We start from the raw sequence: 17,522 nt of genomic DNA, 5'->3' as shown, positions 1-17,522 counted from the left end.
ATCTAAGAAAAGGCCACAATCCAGAGATTACTACTCTGAAGGTCCTGCTTTCAACTTTCTACCTAAAATCTCTCCCTAAAATCATTCTTCAATTGTGATTGAACTTTGGGGAAAGAATAGTAAAGTATAGAAAATAAATGTGTATGACAACTATGAAAGATTAACACCTAATATATTGAAGAGTGTGTGTGGAAATGGGAAAAATAAGGTTATATGGTATGGGAATTTTAATGCTTATTGTACAATGTGGGTTTTGTAATGACACAAGTGTGAATGGGACCATGGTGGAAGACTATCCAGAAGAAAAATCTTTGGTGAGCTTGGATGATGGTAGGAGCATAAGGAAAAATCTATTAAACAACACTGCTTCTGCTATAGACTTTACTCTGGTATCTGAGGATGTAGCAAGTATGTGTAACTGTAAAGGATATAATTACACAAATGCGGAGAGTGATAATTTCCCAATTATCTGTAAATTGGGAATCGATGCATATCAGAGTAAAGGATCTCCTGTCCCCAGATGGAATTTTGAAAAAGGTGAATTGGGATGATTTATGAGAACATAGATTTTCTGATCATTTGGTTTTGGAGGAGAGTTGTTCCCCAGTGGATTGATGAATGTAAAGGGGCCATGAAGGAGGGGCATAAAGCTTTTTGGAAAGCTAGGCACTGATACTCCTAGTCATCTTTCATACAACATTAAAGATCTCAAGCTATAGTTAGTAAAATAGTGAGATGGACAAAGGAAATGTATTGGAGAACTTGTTATGATAGCATTGGGAAGGAGATCCAGGCAGGGGAAGTTTGGGGTTTGATACAGAAAATTGGGGGGATTTGGAAAACTTGATGCAATACCAACTTTATATGGTGGAGTGAAGATTGCAGTTACTGACTCTGAAAAAGCAGAATTATTAGCAAAAAATGTCAATGTACATAGTTCAGTCAATTTGAGAAAAGAATAGAGGTCTTACAGAGTAACAGTTTTGGAATGCAATCCTGAGAATTCTGAGAAAAAGAGAATGTTCCAGTTCCTGCTTCGATGTCATATTTACATCATCTGAACTTAAAAGGACTATTAATGGTGTTGGTCAGACGTCACCTGGGAAAGTTGATATTTGTTATAATATGTTTATATGATTATTGGATTCAAAACTCATGTGGTTTTGAAATTCTTTGATACATTATGGGTTCCTGGTTCATGGAAATTAGCGGTTGTTATCCCTGTGTTGAAACCTGGTAAGGATCAATCCGAACACTCCAGTTATAGACCTATTTTGCTAACTTCACATGTACCTAAGGTAATGGAATGAATAGTTACAGCAAGGCTTTTGTATTTTGTAGAATGTAGTGCGTAATTAGCTGTTCACCAATCTGGATTTCATAAAGGGAGAATGACCATGGACTCAGCGTTAGGTTTTGAATCTGATATTCATGAGACCCAGGTTAATAAAGAATAAGTGGTAGCAGTTTTTTATGTAGAGAAAGCTTATGATGTGTTATGGACATGAGGGTTGCTGCATGAACTGGAAAAGATGGGAATAGGTGGTAGGATGTTCAATTTGATTCTAGATATTTTTATGTGATCGAAAGATACAAGTTATGTGGGAACAACATTCTCTAAGGAGTATGAGGCAGAGAGTGGGACTCCACAGGGGAGAGTGTGTAGACCACACCTTTTTAATATTATGATGAATGATATTTTCCTAAATGTTGGTTCAGATGTTTTGCAAATTGTTATATGCTGATGATGGTGCAGTGTTGAAGAGAGACAGGAAAATAAATTATTTTGTTTGGAAAATGCAGGCGGCTGTTAATGAAGTAGAGGAACGGGGACATCAGTGAGCATTTAAGTTTTCTGTTGCAACAATTAAAGTTTTTTTTTAAAAAAGGAACATTATACCCACAATTGATCTCAAGTTATATGGCAAATCGCTTAAACCAGAGTCAGTGGTAAAGTTTCTAAGTATGTGGATGGATACCTGGTTAACATAGAAGGAAACTGTGAATAGAATCCCAGAAAGTATAAAGAAGACCTTAATGTACTTTGTTTTCATAAGCTCTTCAGCTTTGGGTGGATAATCCAAAAATGAATGGTCACAAAATCTTGGATTGTTTAATGCAGATTTGGTATGGTGTCACAATGTCAGAATCTAGGTGTGGAGGAAAGGCAGACTCCAATGTAGAGACGGTGACCAAAGCTTATTCATTAGAACTCCAACAGAACATTGGTGACTAGGCTGAGTGACACAGTGAGATGTAGCATTCTCAAAGCATGGACCCCACAATTAGTGCTAATCAGGTGTCTCCTTAAATAATCCAAGTAACACAAAATCCCTGAACCTATCCAAATAAGTTTAACAGTTTTAAACAGAAAGCACCATGAGACTGCATTACAAAGAGCTAGTAGCTCGAGAATAGCATAAGGGAATCCAAATGATTAATGGCTCACATTAAACAACTTTAAGCAATTCAAGGGCTCTGAAAACCTTGTTGCCCTATGCTCTCTGGCTCCCCACACAGACCTGAAGAGCTCATTACAGTACCCACTTTCCTATGGCTGGCACCCAACTGTTGAGAGGGACCCAGGAAACCTCGAGAGAAATTCGAAAACATTGAATAAACCTTGGAGACCTGTAGGGTCATGGGAGACCTGGAGAACTTTGGTGACCTAAAACCAACCAATGTGCAAGTGTTGCAGTTCAACCCCAAATAATTTCAAAAAGTCTAATGCTTTTCAGAAAGTCAAATACATACTTACATCCAGGAGATGTAAATGATTAAGGATCTCATGAAACAACTATTAATCAATTCCGATGCTCTATAAACCTCAAAGTCCAAAGTATTAGGCAGGAATGAAGGAGAGTTAATTTGGAATAATTATTCCTGGACGAGTTCTCATCTGACAAATGGAAATTGTTTAAACATCAAGTCACAGAGTTCAGTAAAGGTACACTCCAGTAAGAAGTTAGGACAAAGTTAAGATGGTAAGGAAACCTTGGATATTGAGAGTGATGCTGAATTTACTTAAAAGGAAAAAAAAAAGTAAGGTTTAGCAAGCAAAAATCAAACAGAGCCCTTGAGGATTATAAAGATGCCAGAAAAGATCCTTGAGGATTATTAAGAAGCCAGAAAAGAACTCAAGAAGGGAATTAGAGAAAGTAGGAGAGGCTATAAAAGTCCTTGACAAATAGTATTAAAGAGAATCTCAAGGCATCCTATACAGCAAGAGCAAAAGGATAACCAGGGAGTGAATAGGACCACTTTGAGATAAAGGAGGAAATGTGTCTTGGAGGCAGATGATGTGGATGAGTTCCTAAATGAATACTTTGCATCAGGATTTACCGAGGAGAAGGATGTGGAGGATAGGGAGACCAGTGTGAGTGTGCTAATTTGCTAGAGCATTTGGAGATAAAAGAAATAGTATTGTTTTTCTTAAGATCACTAAGATTGGTAAATCCCTAGGGCCTGATGTGATATACCCTAGATTGTTGAGACATGAAAGAGGTGAAATTGCTAGGGCGTAAATAAATATTTTCATATATCACATAGGGACATCGAGATCCTGGAAAACTGGCAAGTTGTTAATATTGTTCCATTGTTGAACAAGGTAATTATGGATAACGATAGAACCTTTAGACTGTTAAGTCAGTCATAGAGAAGATATTGGAGAAGATTCTTGGGGAGAGGAGTTCTGAACAATTGGAAAACCTTGCCAAATTAGGGACAGTTGTTATGGCTTTGTGGAGGGCAGGTCATGTCTTACAAACTGGACTGTTTATTTCTGAGGAGTTGATGAAGATAGAGCTGTAGATGTTGTCTACATAGATTTTGAAAAAACATTTGAGAAGGTTTCCCATGGGAGGCTCAACAAAAGATTAAGATGAATGGGATTTGCAATGAATTAGCCTTTGGATTCAGACTTGGCTAGCTCATAGAAGACAGAGGGTAGTGGTCAATGGGACTTATTCTGGTTGGAGGTCTGTAATTAGTATTGTGCAGGGATCTGTACTGGAACCTCTAGTGCTTGTGATATATAATGTGGATGAACATGTAGATGGGTGGTTTAGTAAGTTTGCAGATGATATGAAGACTGGTGCTGTGGATAGTATAGAAGACTGGCAAAGGATACAGTGGGATATAGATCATTTGCAGATACAGGCAGAGAAATGGGAGATGGAGTTCAAGCAACCCAAATGTGAAGTATTGCTCTTAAAAAGATCAAATGTAAAGAGACAAGACACTGCTAATGGCAAGACCATTAAGTGTTGATGTGCAGAGAGATCTTGGGGTCTAAGTCCATAATTCCCTGGAAATAGCTATGCTGGTTGATAGGGTGGTAAAGAAGGCATGCTTTGTTCATTTCTCAAGGAATTGAATGCATGGGTTGGGAGCTTTGTTGCAGTTTTATATAACACATTTTGGCCAAATTTGGATTATCACATTCAGTTCTGGTTGCCCTATTATAGGAAGGATGGTGCAGCTCTAGAAAGGTTGTAGAAGAGGTTCACCAGGATTCTACCTGGATTTAATGGACATGTGCTCTAAGGAGAGGTTGGACAATCTTAGATTGTTTTCTCTGGTGCAGTGGAGGCTGAGGGGAGATCTGATAAATTCTTATAAGATTGAGGCATAGATAAAGTAGAGAGACTGTATCTTTTCCCAAGGCATGTGTTTAAACTGAAAGGAGGTAAATTTACCAGAGCAGTGTGGGACAACTTTGTTTTTACAGTGGTGGATGACTAGAATATGCTGCCTGGCTAGTAGTGGAGGCAACTATAATCAAAGCGTTCAGAAGAGTCTCAGGCTCATGAATGTACAGGAAATGGAAAGGTTGTGTAGGGAGAAGAATTAGTTTAGTTAGCCATTTGATTAATAAGTTAATTAGCTTGGCACAACTTTCTGGTATAAAGGCCTGTTCCTATGCTGTACTGTTCTATATTAATGAGCAGTTTGTTTTCAAATTCTGACTGAGAAGTTTTTATGCCAAAAATGTTCTCACCCACTGTGCTCCTATGTGGTTAGAATCAGTGTAGGTGTTTTTTCACCATTTCTTCTGTTCCTTTTGTTAGTTATTTAGCATACTTTTATTGCTGCATGGGCTGATTTGATGCACTCATAGTTAAAACCAAGTCACTTTGCAGTTAACAGAAAAATAAGAGTCCAGAGTTTTGCTATCTGTTTCCAGCCACTTCCTGTTGTACAATATGTTTATCTATCACCCCACACATCATTTGCTGAAACCCTATTAATAAATAGGCATACCAATGGTGTCTGTGGAGACATTAGGAAGATCTTTCACCTTGAACCCTTTCAGTACAGATGGAGATGTGGAGATACGTTTTACATACATACTGTTCAGTTCAAGCCAGTTAGACCTTCTGCTTTTTTGTGTCTGCATGCAGCCTGTTTTAGTTTACTGAAGCTTCTTTAATTATTAGACTATAAATGTTTCTGTTTAAAATGCAGAATATCAAAGATGTGATAGAACCTCGAACATCTCCTCATTTACTGAAAATGATGCTTATATATTACGGAGAAAATGGTCAAAGAACAGGTCAACCTGATCCATAACCTCATTGCCAAAAAATGGAGAAACATTGGCATAGGTCTGGAGGCAGGTTGTAGTCCATGCTTTTGGTGTGTATTACATCTAGACTCCACAGATGAGGATAAGGTATTTTAATTGTAGGCTCAATAATGTTAAATGTCTTTTGTTAGGATAATATTGTTACTTCTGCTCAAAAATGTGATTATTCTTTTTTAATATAATTTTTATTGTTACTTTGTAGTGTAATGTCTCTGAGGTACAACAAGGTCAGCCAGATGAAACAAGGGAATCAAAACTTAAAGGCCTGAAATGTGTGGAGACCAAATTCAACATGATAAGACAGGACCTCGCAAGTAGACAGGGTGCAGCAACTTGCAGGTAAGTCTATATGGAACTTGCAGGGGTGATTCAAAAGTAAAATGAAAGTTCAAAGTCAGATATTCTCATAAGGTGGAAGTTAAGATCAACAGGTCCAAGGAACTTTGGATATCATGAGAGATTGAGAGTTTTTGCTAATAATTTTGCTTCTTCAAAGTCAGTAACTGTAGACTTCTCCCAACATATAAAGTTGGTAATGCATCAAGTTTTCTGTATCATACCCCAAACTTCTCCTGCCTGGATCTCTTTCCCAACGCTATCGTAGTATGTTCTCCAATACACTTTCTTTGTCCATCTCACTACTTTTCTAACTATAGCTTGAGGTCTTTTATGTTGCATGAAAGATGAATAGGATTAACAATGCCTAGCTTCCCAAAAAGCTTTATGTCCCCTCTTCACAGCTCCTTTACATTCATCAGTCCACCAGGGAATAGCTCACCTTTTATTATCTCCCACAGTTCTGGGAATTGTTTCCTTAGCTATTGAGTTGAGTACAGAGCACAAGGCATTATGACTCAACTTAATATCCTCCAAAACCAAATGATCAGGAAATCTACTTTCTCATAAATCATCCTAATTTGCCTTTTTAAAAAATGCTATCTGGGGACAGGAGATCCTTTGCTCTGATATGCATCTATTCCCATTTTACAGATAATGGGGAAATTATCACTCTCCACAGTTGTGTTATTATATCCTTACCAGTAACACACACTTGCTGCATCCTCAGATACCAGTGTAATGTCTATAGCAGAAACAGTGTTGTTTAATAGTCTTATCATGGTACTCCTACCATCATTCAAGCACACCAAACATTTTTCAAGATTCAAGATTCAAGATTCAAGATTCAAGATTCAAGATTCAAAAAACTTTATTGTCATTCTAACCGTACATCAGCTCTGCAGGGCAGAATGAGACAGCGTTTCCCAGGAGCAGTGCAATCATAACATAACAAACGCAACACTAAATAATAAACATAACAATAAATAGTAAAACACAACAGCCACATGTCAGTTAAAATCAAGTTATAAGTGTCCAGTGCAAGTTAAAAGTGTCCAAGGCAGAGTCAGGTAGAGCAGCTATTTAGCAGTCTGACTGCCTGTGGGAGGAAGCTGTTTAATAGCCTTGTCGTTTTAGTTTTGATGCTCCTGTAACGTTTGCCTGATGGCAGAAGAACAAACAGTTAATGGAGAGGGTGTGAGGGATCTTTAATGATGTACCGTGTCTTCTGGAGGCATCGACTCTGAAAGAGGTCTTGAACAGAAGGTAGGGAGACCCCAATAACCTTCTCTGCTCCCCTAACCACCCCCTGCAAGGCTTTTCGTCGACAGCACTGCAGCTGGAATACCAGGTTGTGATGCAAAAGGTCAGCACACTCTCAACCACGCCTCTGTAGTATGTAGTTAAGATGTTAGTGGGAGTGATGCTTGTTTAAGCTTCCTCAGAAAGTGCAATCTCTACTGGGCCCGCTTCATAATTCCAGTAGTGTTCCTGGACCAGGTGAGATTGTCCGAGATCTGCACCCCAAGGAACTTGATGTTTTCCACTCACTCCACTGTGGAGCCACTGATGCTGAGGGGTGTGTGCTCACGCTGAGACCATCAGAAATCGACGATCATCTCCTTGGTTTTGGTGACATTAAGCATCACTGCACCAGCTCTCTAGGTGTTTGACCTCCTCCCTGTACATCGTTTCATCATTTTTGCTGATGAGCCCCACCACTGTGGTATCATCATCAAATTTAATGATCAGGTTCTCCTTGAATCTGGCTGCACAGTCATGTGTTAGCAGTGTAAACAGCAATGGGGTAAGCACACAGCCTTGTGGGGATCCAGTGCTCAGCACGATGGAGTCAGAGATTTTCCTGCCAACACGGACTGACTGTGGTCTCTCTGTCAGGAAATCCAGAATCCAGGATTTTCTTCCGGACAGTCTTCCACCATGGTACCATTCACATTTGAGTCACTACAAACCCACATTGTACAATGAGCATTAAAGTTCCCACCTCATATAACCTTATTTTTCCCATTTCCACACATGCTTTCCAATATATCAGGTGTTAATCTTCTATAGTGGTCATAAAAATTTATTATCTCTACATTACTATTCTTTCCCCAAATTTCAGGACCTTCAGTGTTGTAATCTCCGGATTGCTGTCTTTTCTTTGATCTGCAGTACCTGGGAAAAACCTCACATTGTCACAAGAAGAAAATGCAAACACCATGCAGAGTTCAGGATCATACACAGCTCACTGGAACTGAGAGGCAGCAGCACTACAGCTTGGGTCACTGGGCCTCCCATAATCTAACTTGCCCATCATATTTCATGCCTGTACGATTCTATAAAAATGTCACCATCCCTTTGATCCATAACAGAAATGAGATCAACATGCCACAATTTATTACTTGTGTTACTTACTCATAATTTAACAAGGAGTACACAACATAAAAGCTGCATGGTGTCGTGTTTTTTTTCAGTATGTCAGTTTATTAATTTGTGGCCCTTAGAAACAGATCATGTTTCTGTGAAATGATTACTGTGGATCACATATCTTTTGTTTTGTTTCCCCAGCGTCTTTACAGATGTGGCAAATGATTGGGATTAGGCATATCCATCCAACACAATGAACTCTCTGCATTTGTCAGGCATTATGGTGTTTCCAGGTAACCATTGAACAATTATTATCCTGCCTTCATCACCATCACCACCCAGCAAAATCCAGCCATTCCCATCATCACCCAACTCAATAATTGCTTCAGACTGCCTTGGAATGATCACTGCAAGACCATTTGCCCATTTTCCATTTGTTTATTGAGAGAATGCCATTGATGTTGCCTGTTGAATACGAGTCTGTGATGGGGAAATGATCAACTTTGGTTTTAATGTTGTTTAAAAGCAGAAACCACAAAAATAATTCCTTAACACCATGAGACCATAAGATATAGGAGCAGACTTAGGCTATTTAGCCCATCGAGTCTGTTCCACCATTTCATTATGGCAGATCAAGTTTTCCTCTCAGCCCCAATCTCTTGCTTTCCCTTGTATCCTTTCATGTCCTGGCCAATCAAGAACCTATCAGGCTCTGCCTTAAATATACCCAATGACTTGTCCTCCACAGCCACCTGTAATAACAAATACCACAAATTCACCATTCTCTGACTGGAGAAATTCCTCCTATAATTTCACAAATTTTTGGGTGACTTCTGATTTGGTGTTTGAGCAATACAAACTGCCCATCTAATGCGCAAATTAAGTACGAACTCTCAATTCTAGGATTTACAGGGAAGTTTGAAAACATATTTTGGCGGTTTTCCAGTGAACAAGCAAATTATTGTGACATCTGCACTCAAAAATCATAACAAAACAGGCATAAGCATTTACAGACATAGCAGTCATTCTTTCATACCATTCAATACTGACACTATTTTAAGTTAATCAAAAGTAATCTAGTAATCTGTGAGTACCAGGTTGAATTAGATTCAGAAAGAACCTTCCTCTTTAACCTCTTTGGAGACGTATCTATCTTAAGGGCTGTGGTTAGTCCAATGTTGTAACAGACCTTGATTTCTAATGCTTAGATGAAAAGTTACCCCACCAAGCCTATTTAATTATATTTAAAACATTGAAAATGAATAGGTAAGAAGGCAAATGAAACTGTTTGGACTGTAGGAATCACAAACTGTTCAATAAAGGAACAATATTAGAGTGAAACAAGGTGGAGAGGACTGTGTGATAAATACCACAGGTTCACCATTCTGTGAACTTCAGTTAAGTAAAAATAATAAATACAAGATAAACTGAACTAACAGAAATACATTATAGCAATGTCAGGATAATTGTTTTCCTACATTTTCCAATTTAGAAAGGTATTAAGATCACAGCAAGTGGTTAAGAAATTCCAGAATAAATTATGTAAGCAATAGATAGATAGGTTCATGACTAGCCAGGGCATCAAAGGGTATGGGGTGAAGGCAGGGGAGTGGGGATGACTGGAAGAATTGGATCAGTCCATGATTGATTGGCAGAGCAGACTAGATGGGCCGAATGGCCTACTTCTACTCCTATATCTTATGGTCTCATGGTCAACAGCACCCAGAAAATAATTATCCCTACATTGCTCTACCTCAGTTTGTGGGACCTCACTATAGACAGGTTTTCTCTATACAATACCATACAGATTCAAATTCAAAAGACTATGAGACACTTGGCCACATCCAAACAGATGCAACATATGTTTTATGAAAATCATTCAAGAGTAATTGGGTGCCACACTGCTGAGTGGGTGAGCTAAATTTTGAGCTTGGAGAAGCACAATGACAGTCCCAGATTATTCCTGGCACATTTGTGCAGGTGTGACATGGTAGCAATGGAGACTGCAGAAATATGCGGTGACAGCAATCAGCAGAAAGCGCTTACTTATTTCAAATTCTATTATGGGTTAGTGGTATCACTTACAAGACTGGCATTTATTTCCATTATCTTTGACACGTTTTGTGAACGCTGTTCTTGATCCACTGAAGTCTATATGATGAATGCATTCAAACAGAGATGCCAATAAAGGAACCTTAATGTTTCTAAGTCTGACTTGGAAATGAAACTGGAGGTACCTGCTTCCTTTGAACTTATCAGTTGGAGAGTTAGAATTTTGAGAGGTGCTGCTACAGTCATAACCAATTGCACTGCATTTTATAGATGGTCTTGAGTGTAGGAATACTACAAAACAGACTGTCAGTGCCCATTTAGATGGCTGGCCCTCAAGTGTTGAGGTACAGAGTTTGTGCATTCCTGCTTTAGCGAGAAATACAAAACTTCCTTTATAGACAATTATCAATGCAATCTTTCAGAGTTGTTGTGAGCCTAATATATGTGAAGCAGTGTCTACAGTGTGCACCAGCTACAAAATGCAATCTCATTGCTTGTTTACAGGAGCTGAGTGCAGATAGAACTAACTGTAGCTCTGGATAATCTGGTCAGTTGTCCTTAAAATGGCAACCACCCCAAAAAATTGAGGAGTTTCTCTAGAATTCCCCTATCCACAACATGCAAAATAAATCCAATGCAGACAAATAGCTTCAATTCAAATATCACAGAAAGAAATCAAGTAGATCATCAATTCTGTGGTTACTTAGATGTGATATTGCCCATTTGCTGCATTTGCATTCTGTCAGGCCATTAGACCTATTCTTTAGGCCATGAGATATCAGAGCAGAATTAGACCATTTTGTCCATCAAGTGTTGTCCACCATTTCATCATGGCTGATCTATTCCCCTCTCAACCCCAGTCTCCTGCCTTCTCCCCATATCCCATCATATCCCAACTAATCAAGAGCCTATCAACCTCTGCCTTAAAAATAGCAAATGATTTGGCCTCCACAACCACCTGTGGCAATAGATTCACTACTCTGTGGCTAAAGAAATTCCTCCTCATCTCCATTCTAAATGGACATCCCTCTATTCTGAGGTGTGTCCTCTGGTCTTGAACTCCCCCACCATGGGAAACATCCTCTCCACATCCTCTTTCGACATTCAATAGGTTTCAATGAGATTTCGCGCCCCCACCCCGCCCCCCCATCCTTCTGAATTCCAGTGAGTACAGGCCCAGAACCATCAAACGCACTTCATACGATCGACCTTTCAATCTTGGAATCATCTTGGTGAACCTTTGTTGAACTCTATCCAATGTCAGCACATCTTTTCTGAGATAAGGGGCCCAGAAACGCTCAGCATACTCCAACTGAGGCCTCACCAGTGCATTATATAACCTCAACAATACATCCTTGCTTTTATATTCTAGTCCTCTCAAAATGAATGCTAACATCGTACTTGCCTTCCTCACCGCTGACTCAACCTGTAAATTAAGCTTTAGAGAATTCTGCACGAGGACTCCCATGTTCCTCTGCACATCAGATTTTTGAATTTTCTCTCCATTTAAAAAGTTGTCTATGCTTTTATTTCTTCTACCAAAGTGCATGACCATACACGCCTAACACTGAATTCCATTGTTATTTCTTTGCCCATTTTCCTAATCTGTCTAAGTCCTTCTGAAGCATCTCTGCTTCCTCAAAACTACCATCCCCTCCACCTATCTTTGTATCATCCACAAACTTAGCAACAAAGCTATCAATTCCATCATGCAAATCTTTGGTCCTAATTCAAAAGAGAATTATACAGCTAAGACTGGCTTGACTGCCCTGAGTATCAAGGTAAAAACATGAAAGTCATAGTTAGGCTAGATAATTATAGTAAAAGTTACATAGAAAAATGAACCATTAGCAGCTTCTGGTCATCAGTGTTATTGCAGTCCAGGAAGCTACTTTACATTGTTGAGTCTCAATTTAAAGTAAGTTTATTTTCCTCTATGCTCTCCTTATTCAATACAAAACATGAACAGGTCATCGGCCTCCAGACATCTCTGTAAATAGGGATGAAGTTATGGGATCAAGCTGAGCCTCTCCTTGCCCATTTCTCTATAGGAGCATCAGTTCCAGAATATATAAGCTTAAGTCAGGAGAAATTTCAGGTATTCCCTTTCCAGATGGTATTGATTAATTCATCTTTCACAACAACTCCACAATTCGCATTGGACTTAGCAATATTACAAGACTACTGACATTCTGTGGTTTCTATCTTAAACAGAAATAACTGATATATAATAATAACAGAAGTATGCATTTCATTAAAAAACATACATTTACAGCTGCTGTGCATATATTCAAACAAATTGGATAAGAGGGCACACATATTGGCCTATATTTTTAAAAAATATTTATAGTTGTATACAAGTATATATTTTATTTTTATTAAAAGAATGAAAGCAAAAAGCCCTCCTACACATAGTCTCTACAACTAGAATCGATGCCAGCCAATGTGAGACCTTTTCAAATGCTGAATGGAAAATGTGTAGAAAGACAATTTCCTTCTGACATAATAGAACAGGAAGTGGCTGAAAATACAGATGGTATCTCTTAACAAGTTTCTAGAATTATGTGAACATCAAAACAGCCAACCCAACAATAAAACTAACTTGAATAAGTAACAGAGAAATTAAAGAAATAAAAAAATGTCATTTGTCATGCCGATGGAGAAAGTTCAAGCTACAAAGTGGGTGAAATTGCATTTTATGGTGTGGATATTTTCCACACCTAATTTAAAAACAATCTGATAATTAAATTGATTGCATGAGTAATAGCTAATTAGTTGATTTAAAAATGCTGCTTGAAACAAATGGATGAGAGGTTCACATAGACTGGAGTAAGGGATATGAAATAACAATTAGTTTGTTCTCCCTCAAATCTCCACCAAAAACACAGGAAGCAGTTCTGATGTCCCAGTTCGCTTTCTCTCAGGCTGAAACAAATTCAGCTTTCAATGAAATGCATGTAGGAATCTGCTCAATTGCTGTACTAGTTAACACCCCAGGTGATCTCCTTACTCCAAAGATGGACCAAACATTGCAATCCTATGGCTATAGCCTTGAGTTAGGGAAGTTCTTAAATCAATTACTTACACCATGACTAAAACTAAGGTATGAAATAGATTGCTGACCTTTCACGGTTGGTCTTTTATGGGATCTAATAACATTACCAGATACAAAATCAATGCATCTTACATGAAGTCAAAGATTCAAAGCATACCTTTCCTGCTCCTGACCTCACTTTGGAAATCATCTCATTCTTATATTCTCCAGAACTTGACGCCTGAGAACTTCCAGCTAAAGAGGAAACAATTTGCAAAGCTGGGCGTAAAAGTTTATCTGAGCGGGGCCGAGTGCCGTTCATTGGTTTAGTAAAGAGCAGTTTCTGTATGACTTTCAGGTCAGTGTCACGTACTGTTTTCCAGTATCCGCATCTCGGAATCACCATAGGACAGTGTAAGTGTAACCGGTCAACATTCAACACAAGTCACACCCCCGAGTCCACCGATTATTTTAATGTTACCGACGCTGGCGAAATGCAGAACAAAAATGAACTCGGTTAACGGAAGTCGGACATTTTATTTGCAAGTTGAAACATTGAAAACAGAAGGTGGGTGAACATACTTTGCCCCCGAATTTACAATGAGCTGATAGCATTTCTAAAATAATGACATAGAATGAAGAATATTAAAACAAAGCTAAAACTACGGGATTTCGTTGAGAAGGTTGTCAAATCTATCTCCGCTTTCCTGACAAAGGTGATTTTTTGTTCCTTATATTGTCTGGACTGAAAAACTAGTTTGCTAATAATATTTCTCGACCAGAGTTTATAGAAAGACTTGCAGTCTTAAATGAAAGCTGTTCACTATATCGCTTTAATTTTCTCTCTTGAACGCGGTGAACCGGAGTTTGTACTTAAACCAATAAATATTTGCATTAAATGGTTACCAGGTACATTCAGTGCGGTTGAAGGACATTGAAACTAACTGGACGAATAATTAGGAACTGACCTGTTGAAATGTGTCAGAGAACAGATTCAGTATTGCGGCCTACGCAATCCAGGTTCCCATTGGAGAGAGTTTTTTTTTATACAAAGTGAGTTAGTAAAATGATCTGTATATTTTAAATTTTACTCCTTCAATAAATAAAACATATTTCTATGCAGGAAAACACCACAATATAGTGTTTTTTTTTGCAATTGCATTCTTGATAATGAGACGATAAGGCGAGTTGTCCATGAGTTCAAGATGAATAAGGATGTATCCAGATCCACCATCGGTCAAGGAGCTAATTGAATGTTCACAACCTTCGTGCGTGTTGCAATTGAATCTTGTTGTTATTGGTATTCTTTGCTGGGACAATTTAACTCAACTGGTGGAAGTTTCCTGCGGCAAAAGGCTCACAACCACCGACAATTTTCTTTTCTAGTCCCTCATCCACAAATTCACTCTTTGCTTGGAGTAATCTCATCAGTGGTATTCTTTATTTTAATTTATGCGAGACATGTTAACATTTGAAATAACAGAAATGACAATTATTGTTCCTTCCCGCTGCGGGGGTTGCTCGAATATCTAAATATTTCATACAAATTGTGGTCTTTATATTCGAGTATGAACAAACTAAATGAGAGGGAAGATTGTTTTCCAACCCACCCACTCCCCTTAAAAATATATCTTCCGATTTAGAATCACGACCACCGTGATACGTGCCGAGTGATGGAGCGTTTAGTGAACGCGGGTCATTTTCCGCAATGGACATCAGTATCTGACGCTTAGCCTACATCAGATCCCTCGCTTGGGCTCTTCAGTTCATCCCGTCATGTGAAACGGGAAACGGTGGAAATTTATGGATGTAATGTTAAATAAGTCTCCCAGAAAATGCGGATGAGAACAGTAAATGGTGATTAAAATGTTCTATTTCTTTGCTTACAGTATGCAAAGCAAAATAATGTTGCTCTCATTAATTTTACTGGTCACCGTTTACATTTTTATACGGAGGAGATAAAATTCGATTTTAAAAATCGAATACATAGTGCGGATGCTTACCAATAAATATATTAATTAAAATAATAAACTTTTAAACTATTTAATATATACCCTAAATTGGAACTTTCTGTTGCTTGTATTTTGTAGAAAGCTTTTCTGGTTGTACAGTAACGTGTTGCTCTCAAAGTTGGAAGTGACTCTTTCCTGACCGCAGTCGGTCTGTGCGTGTGTTAATAGGGGAGAGGAGGATAAGAGTCGGGACCTGCCCCAGAGCGAACAAGTCTGTCCAAGCTCGAGGCCACTTGTCTTCCTCTGTAAGGCAGTGTCTGCTGTAAGGTCCCTCTGGTCTCAACCACAGGTCTCTCCAAATACCTCACCTTAATGCTCCGCGCAATCTTTCCGAAACTTAACCAATCCGACTTGTGCTCGTCTAGCCTCTGATTCATTCCCTATCCAAGACTAAAGAATAAACGCACCTGTAAGGTGCAGTTCTGTAATAGGTTGCTTGGCCAATTCAAAAGGAAGCTGTCAAACACCCCAGTAATAATCACATTTGACCAGATGTCACAGTGATAGTGACAGCGAAGCTAAGGAGAGTCGCCGTTAGGAGAGAGCTAATGGTGAATGGGCTTCAAATGAACGTCCGCTGCTGTTCACTGTTAGCGGTGTCACAACTTGGTGTCCAGTTCCCCATGGAAATGTTTTGAATGAGGTGAAGTGGCTGCATTTTCACGGGAGAGATGAACAAAACACACACTGAAAGTCAGTCCATACGCTGTAGTGTTTTTGAAAGTGACAGTGGATTTCCTGGTAATTGTGATTAATTAAAGCTCTTTTTCTCCAACTGTTATTAACCTCATTAATGTGTGTTGTAACTCTTGCTGTTCAACAGTGCCTCGCAGTTTGTAAATGAAATGTTTTGAAACACGGTGCTCCAATATGACGAATTTCAGATGCTCCCCAAATGGAGGGTTATTTTTCAACCGTTTTATCATTTCCTCAGATTAGTTTATTTTCACGATGCCAACACAAGCATGGGAAAGAAGTGGCCCCACACTATAAAGTTATTTGGTTCTTCGTTGTGAAGATGTTTGCAGTGCTCTCAGGTAATACACTAATCTAAGCTAACCGGTATTCAGATAAACGACAAATTAGTGTGTACATACAGAATTAATTAATTGGATTTCTTCAGTGTGAAGGTGTGTACCATGCTTTCCGGAAATATATTTTGGGAATTATTAAGCTAACTGTTGCTGAGAAATATTAACATTCATCATTTTAATATAAATGCACTGTCCCATTCCAGCGCTCCATTTTCTCACACTCTGTGCCCCTGAAATCTCAGCCCAACCCGATAGAACCATTGATGCCCTCGTTGGACAAGATGTTAATTTCCCTGTGGAGAATCAGTGCGAAGATCAATTTGTAGTAACATTTCAGTTACTTTCCCCGGTTGATGCAGTTCTTGCCTCGCGGGGAATGAATATGTCTGGGACACAGCACCCACTGTACAAGGACAGACTGTATTGGAGTGCGAATGGTTCCCCGGTGCTGGTCAATGTGCAGGTTAATGACAGTAAACGATATGCGACCCAAATCGACTGCTACCACGAGTCCTCAATGACCACAGCGAAACAGATCTACGACTTGCGCGTGTTCGGTGAGTAACTGACAGGGTGGGAGTGGTGTGGTTTACCGGTAACCCAGGTTTCGTGGAGAGTATCAGGAGACCGAGAGAAGCCTGGTGCGGGGGGTGATCCAGGTTCGGGTCGGAATGCAACTGCGCGCCAGGCTGCGGCATACGGGCGGCGCCAGCTGCCGGGTAGAGAGAGGTTGGCTCGGCCCCGGCAAAGGGTGTAGGGGTAATGCTAAAACATGTTCCAGGGACGGGATTTGTAGTTTCGGTTCGAAGTACCCGGAGCCAAGGAGAGTCCGGGACTAACGCGAGAAATGCAGGGTTGAGGACAGTGGAATGACGGGGTCGCAGAGGGAAGGAAGGGAAACAGAGTGAGGTGCTAGGGAAGAAAGAGCGGTGGGACAAAGGGGTGGAGACGGGTGGCAGAGAGGTGGGTGGGGGAGGAAGCGGATGGAGTTGTGCAGAAAGGAAAGGAAAGGAAAGCCAGCTTGGGGAATAGCCGGGAGGGGTGTGGGGAGTTGGAGACCTTGGGGAGAGTGTAGGAGCAGTGGTGAGAATACCAGG

At 39.5% G+C, this 17,522-nt stretch overlaps 1 protein-coding gene across 9 annotated transcripts in view; it reads left to right on the top strand.

Moving 5' to 3' along the window:
* The window catches only part of LOC134345403 (SLAM family member 5-like), a 42,023-nt gene that overhangs the window by 10,866 nt on the left and 13,635 nt on the right, over positions 1-17,522 (top strand). For 2 of the 9 annotated variants that reach the window (XM_063046012.1, XM_063046013.1), the window contains exons 2-7: positions 5,790-5,926; positions 8,495-8,586; positions 13,611-13,737; positions 15,023-15,236; positions 16,326-16,428; positions 16,629-16,982. In XM_063046012.1, the coding sequence (XP_062902082.1) occupies positions 15,234-15,236; positions 16,326-16,428; positions 16,629-16,982 (460 nt within the window). In that variant the 5' untranslated portion in view covers positions 5,790-5,926; positions 8,495-8,586; positions 13,611-13,737; positions 15,023-15,233. The other 7 variants (XM_063046017.1, XM_063046015.1, XM_063046014.1 and 4 more) reach the window with 7 other exon arrangements.

The sequence above is a fragment of the Mobula hypostoma genome, chromosome 4 (assembly GCF_963921235.1).
Source record: "Mobula hypostoma chromosome 4, sMobHyp1.1, whole genome shotgun sequence".
Classification (NCBI taxonomy): Eukaryota; Metazoa; Chordata; class Chondrichthyes; order Myliobatiformes; family Myliobatidae; genus Mobula; species Mobula hypostoma.
This window is presented reverse-complemented; position numbering and strand designations above follow the sequence as displayed.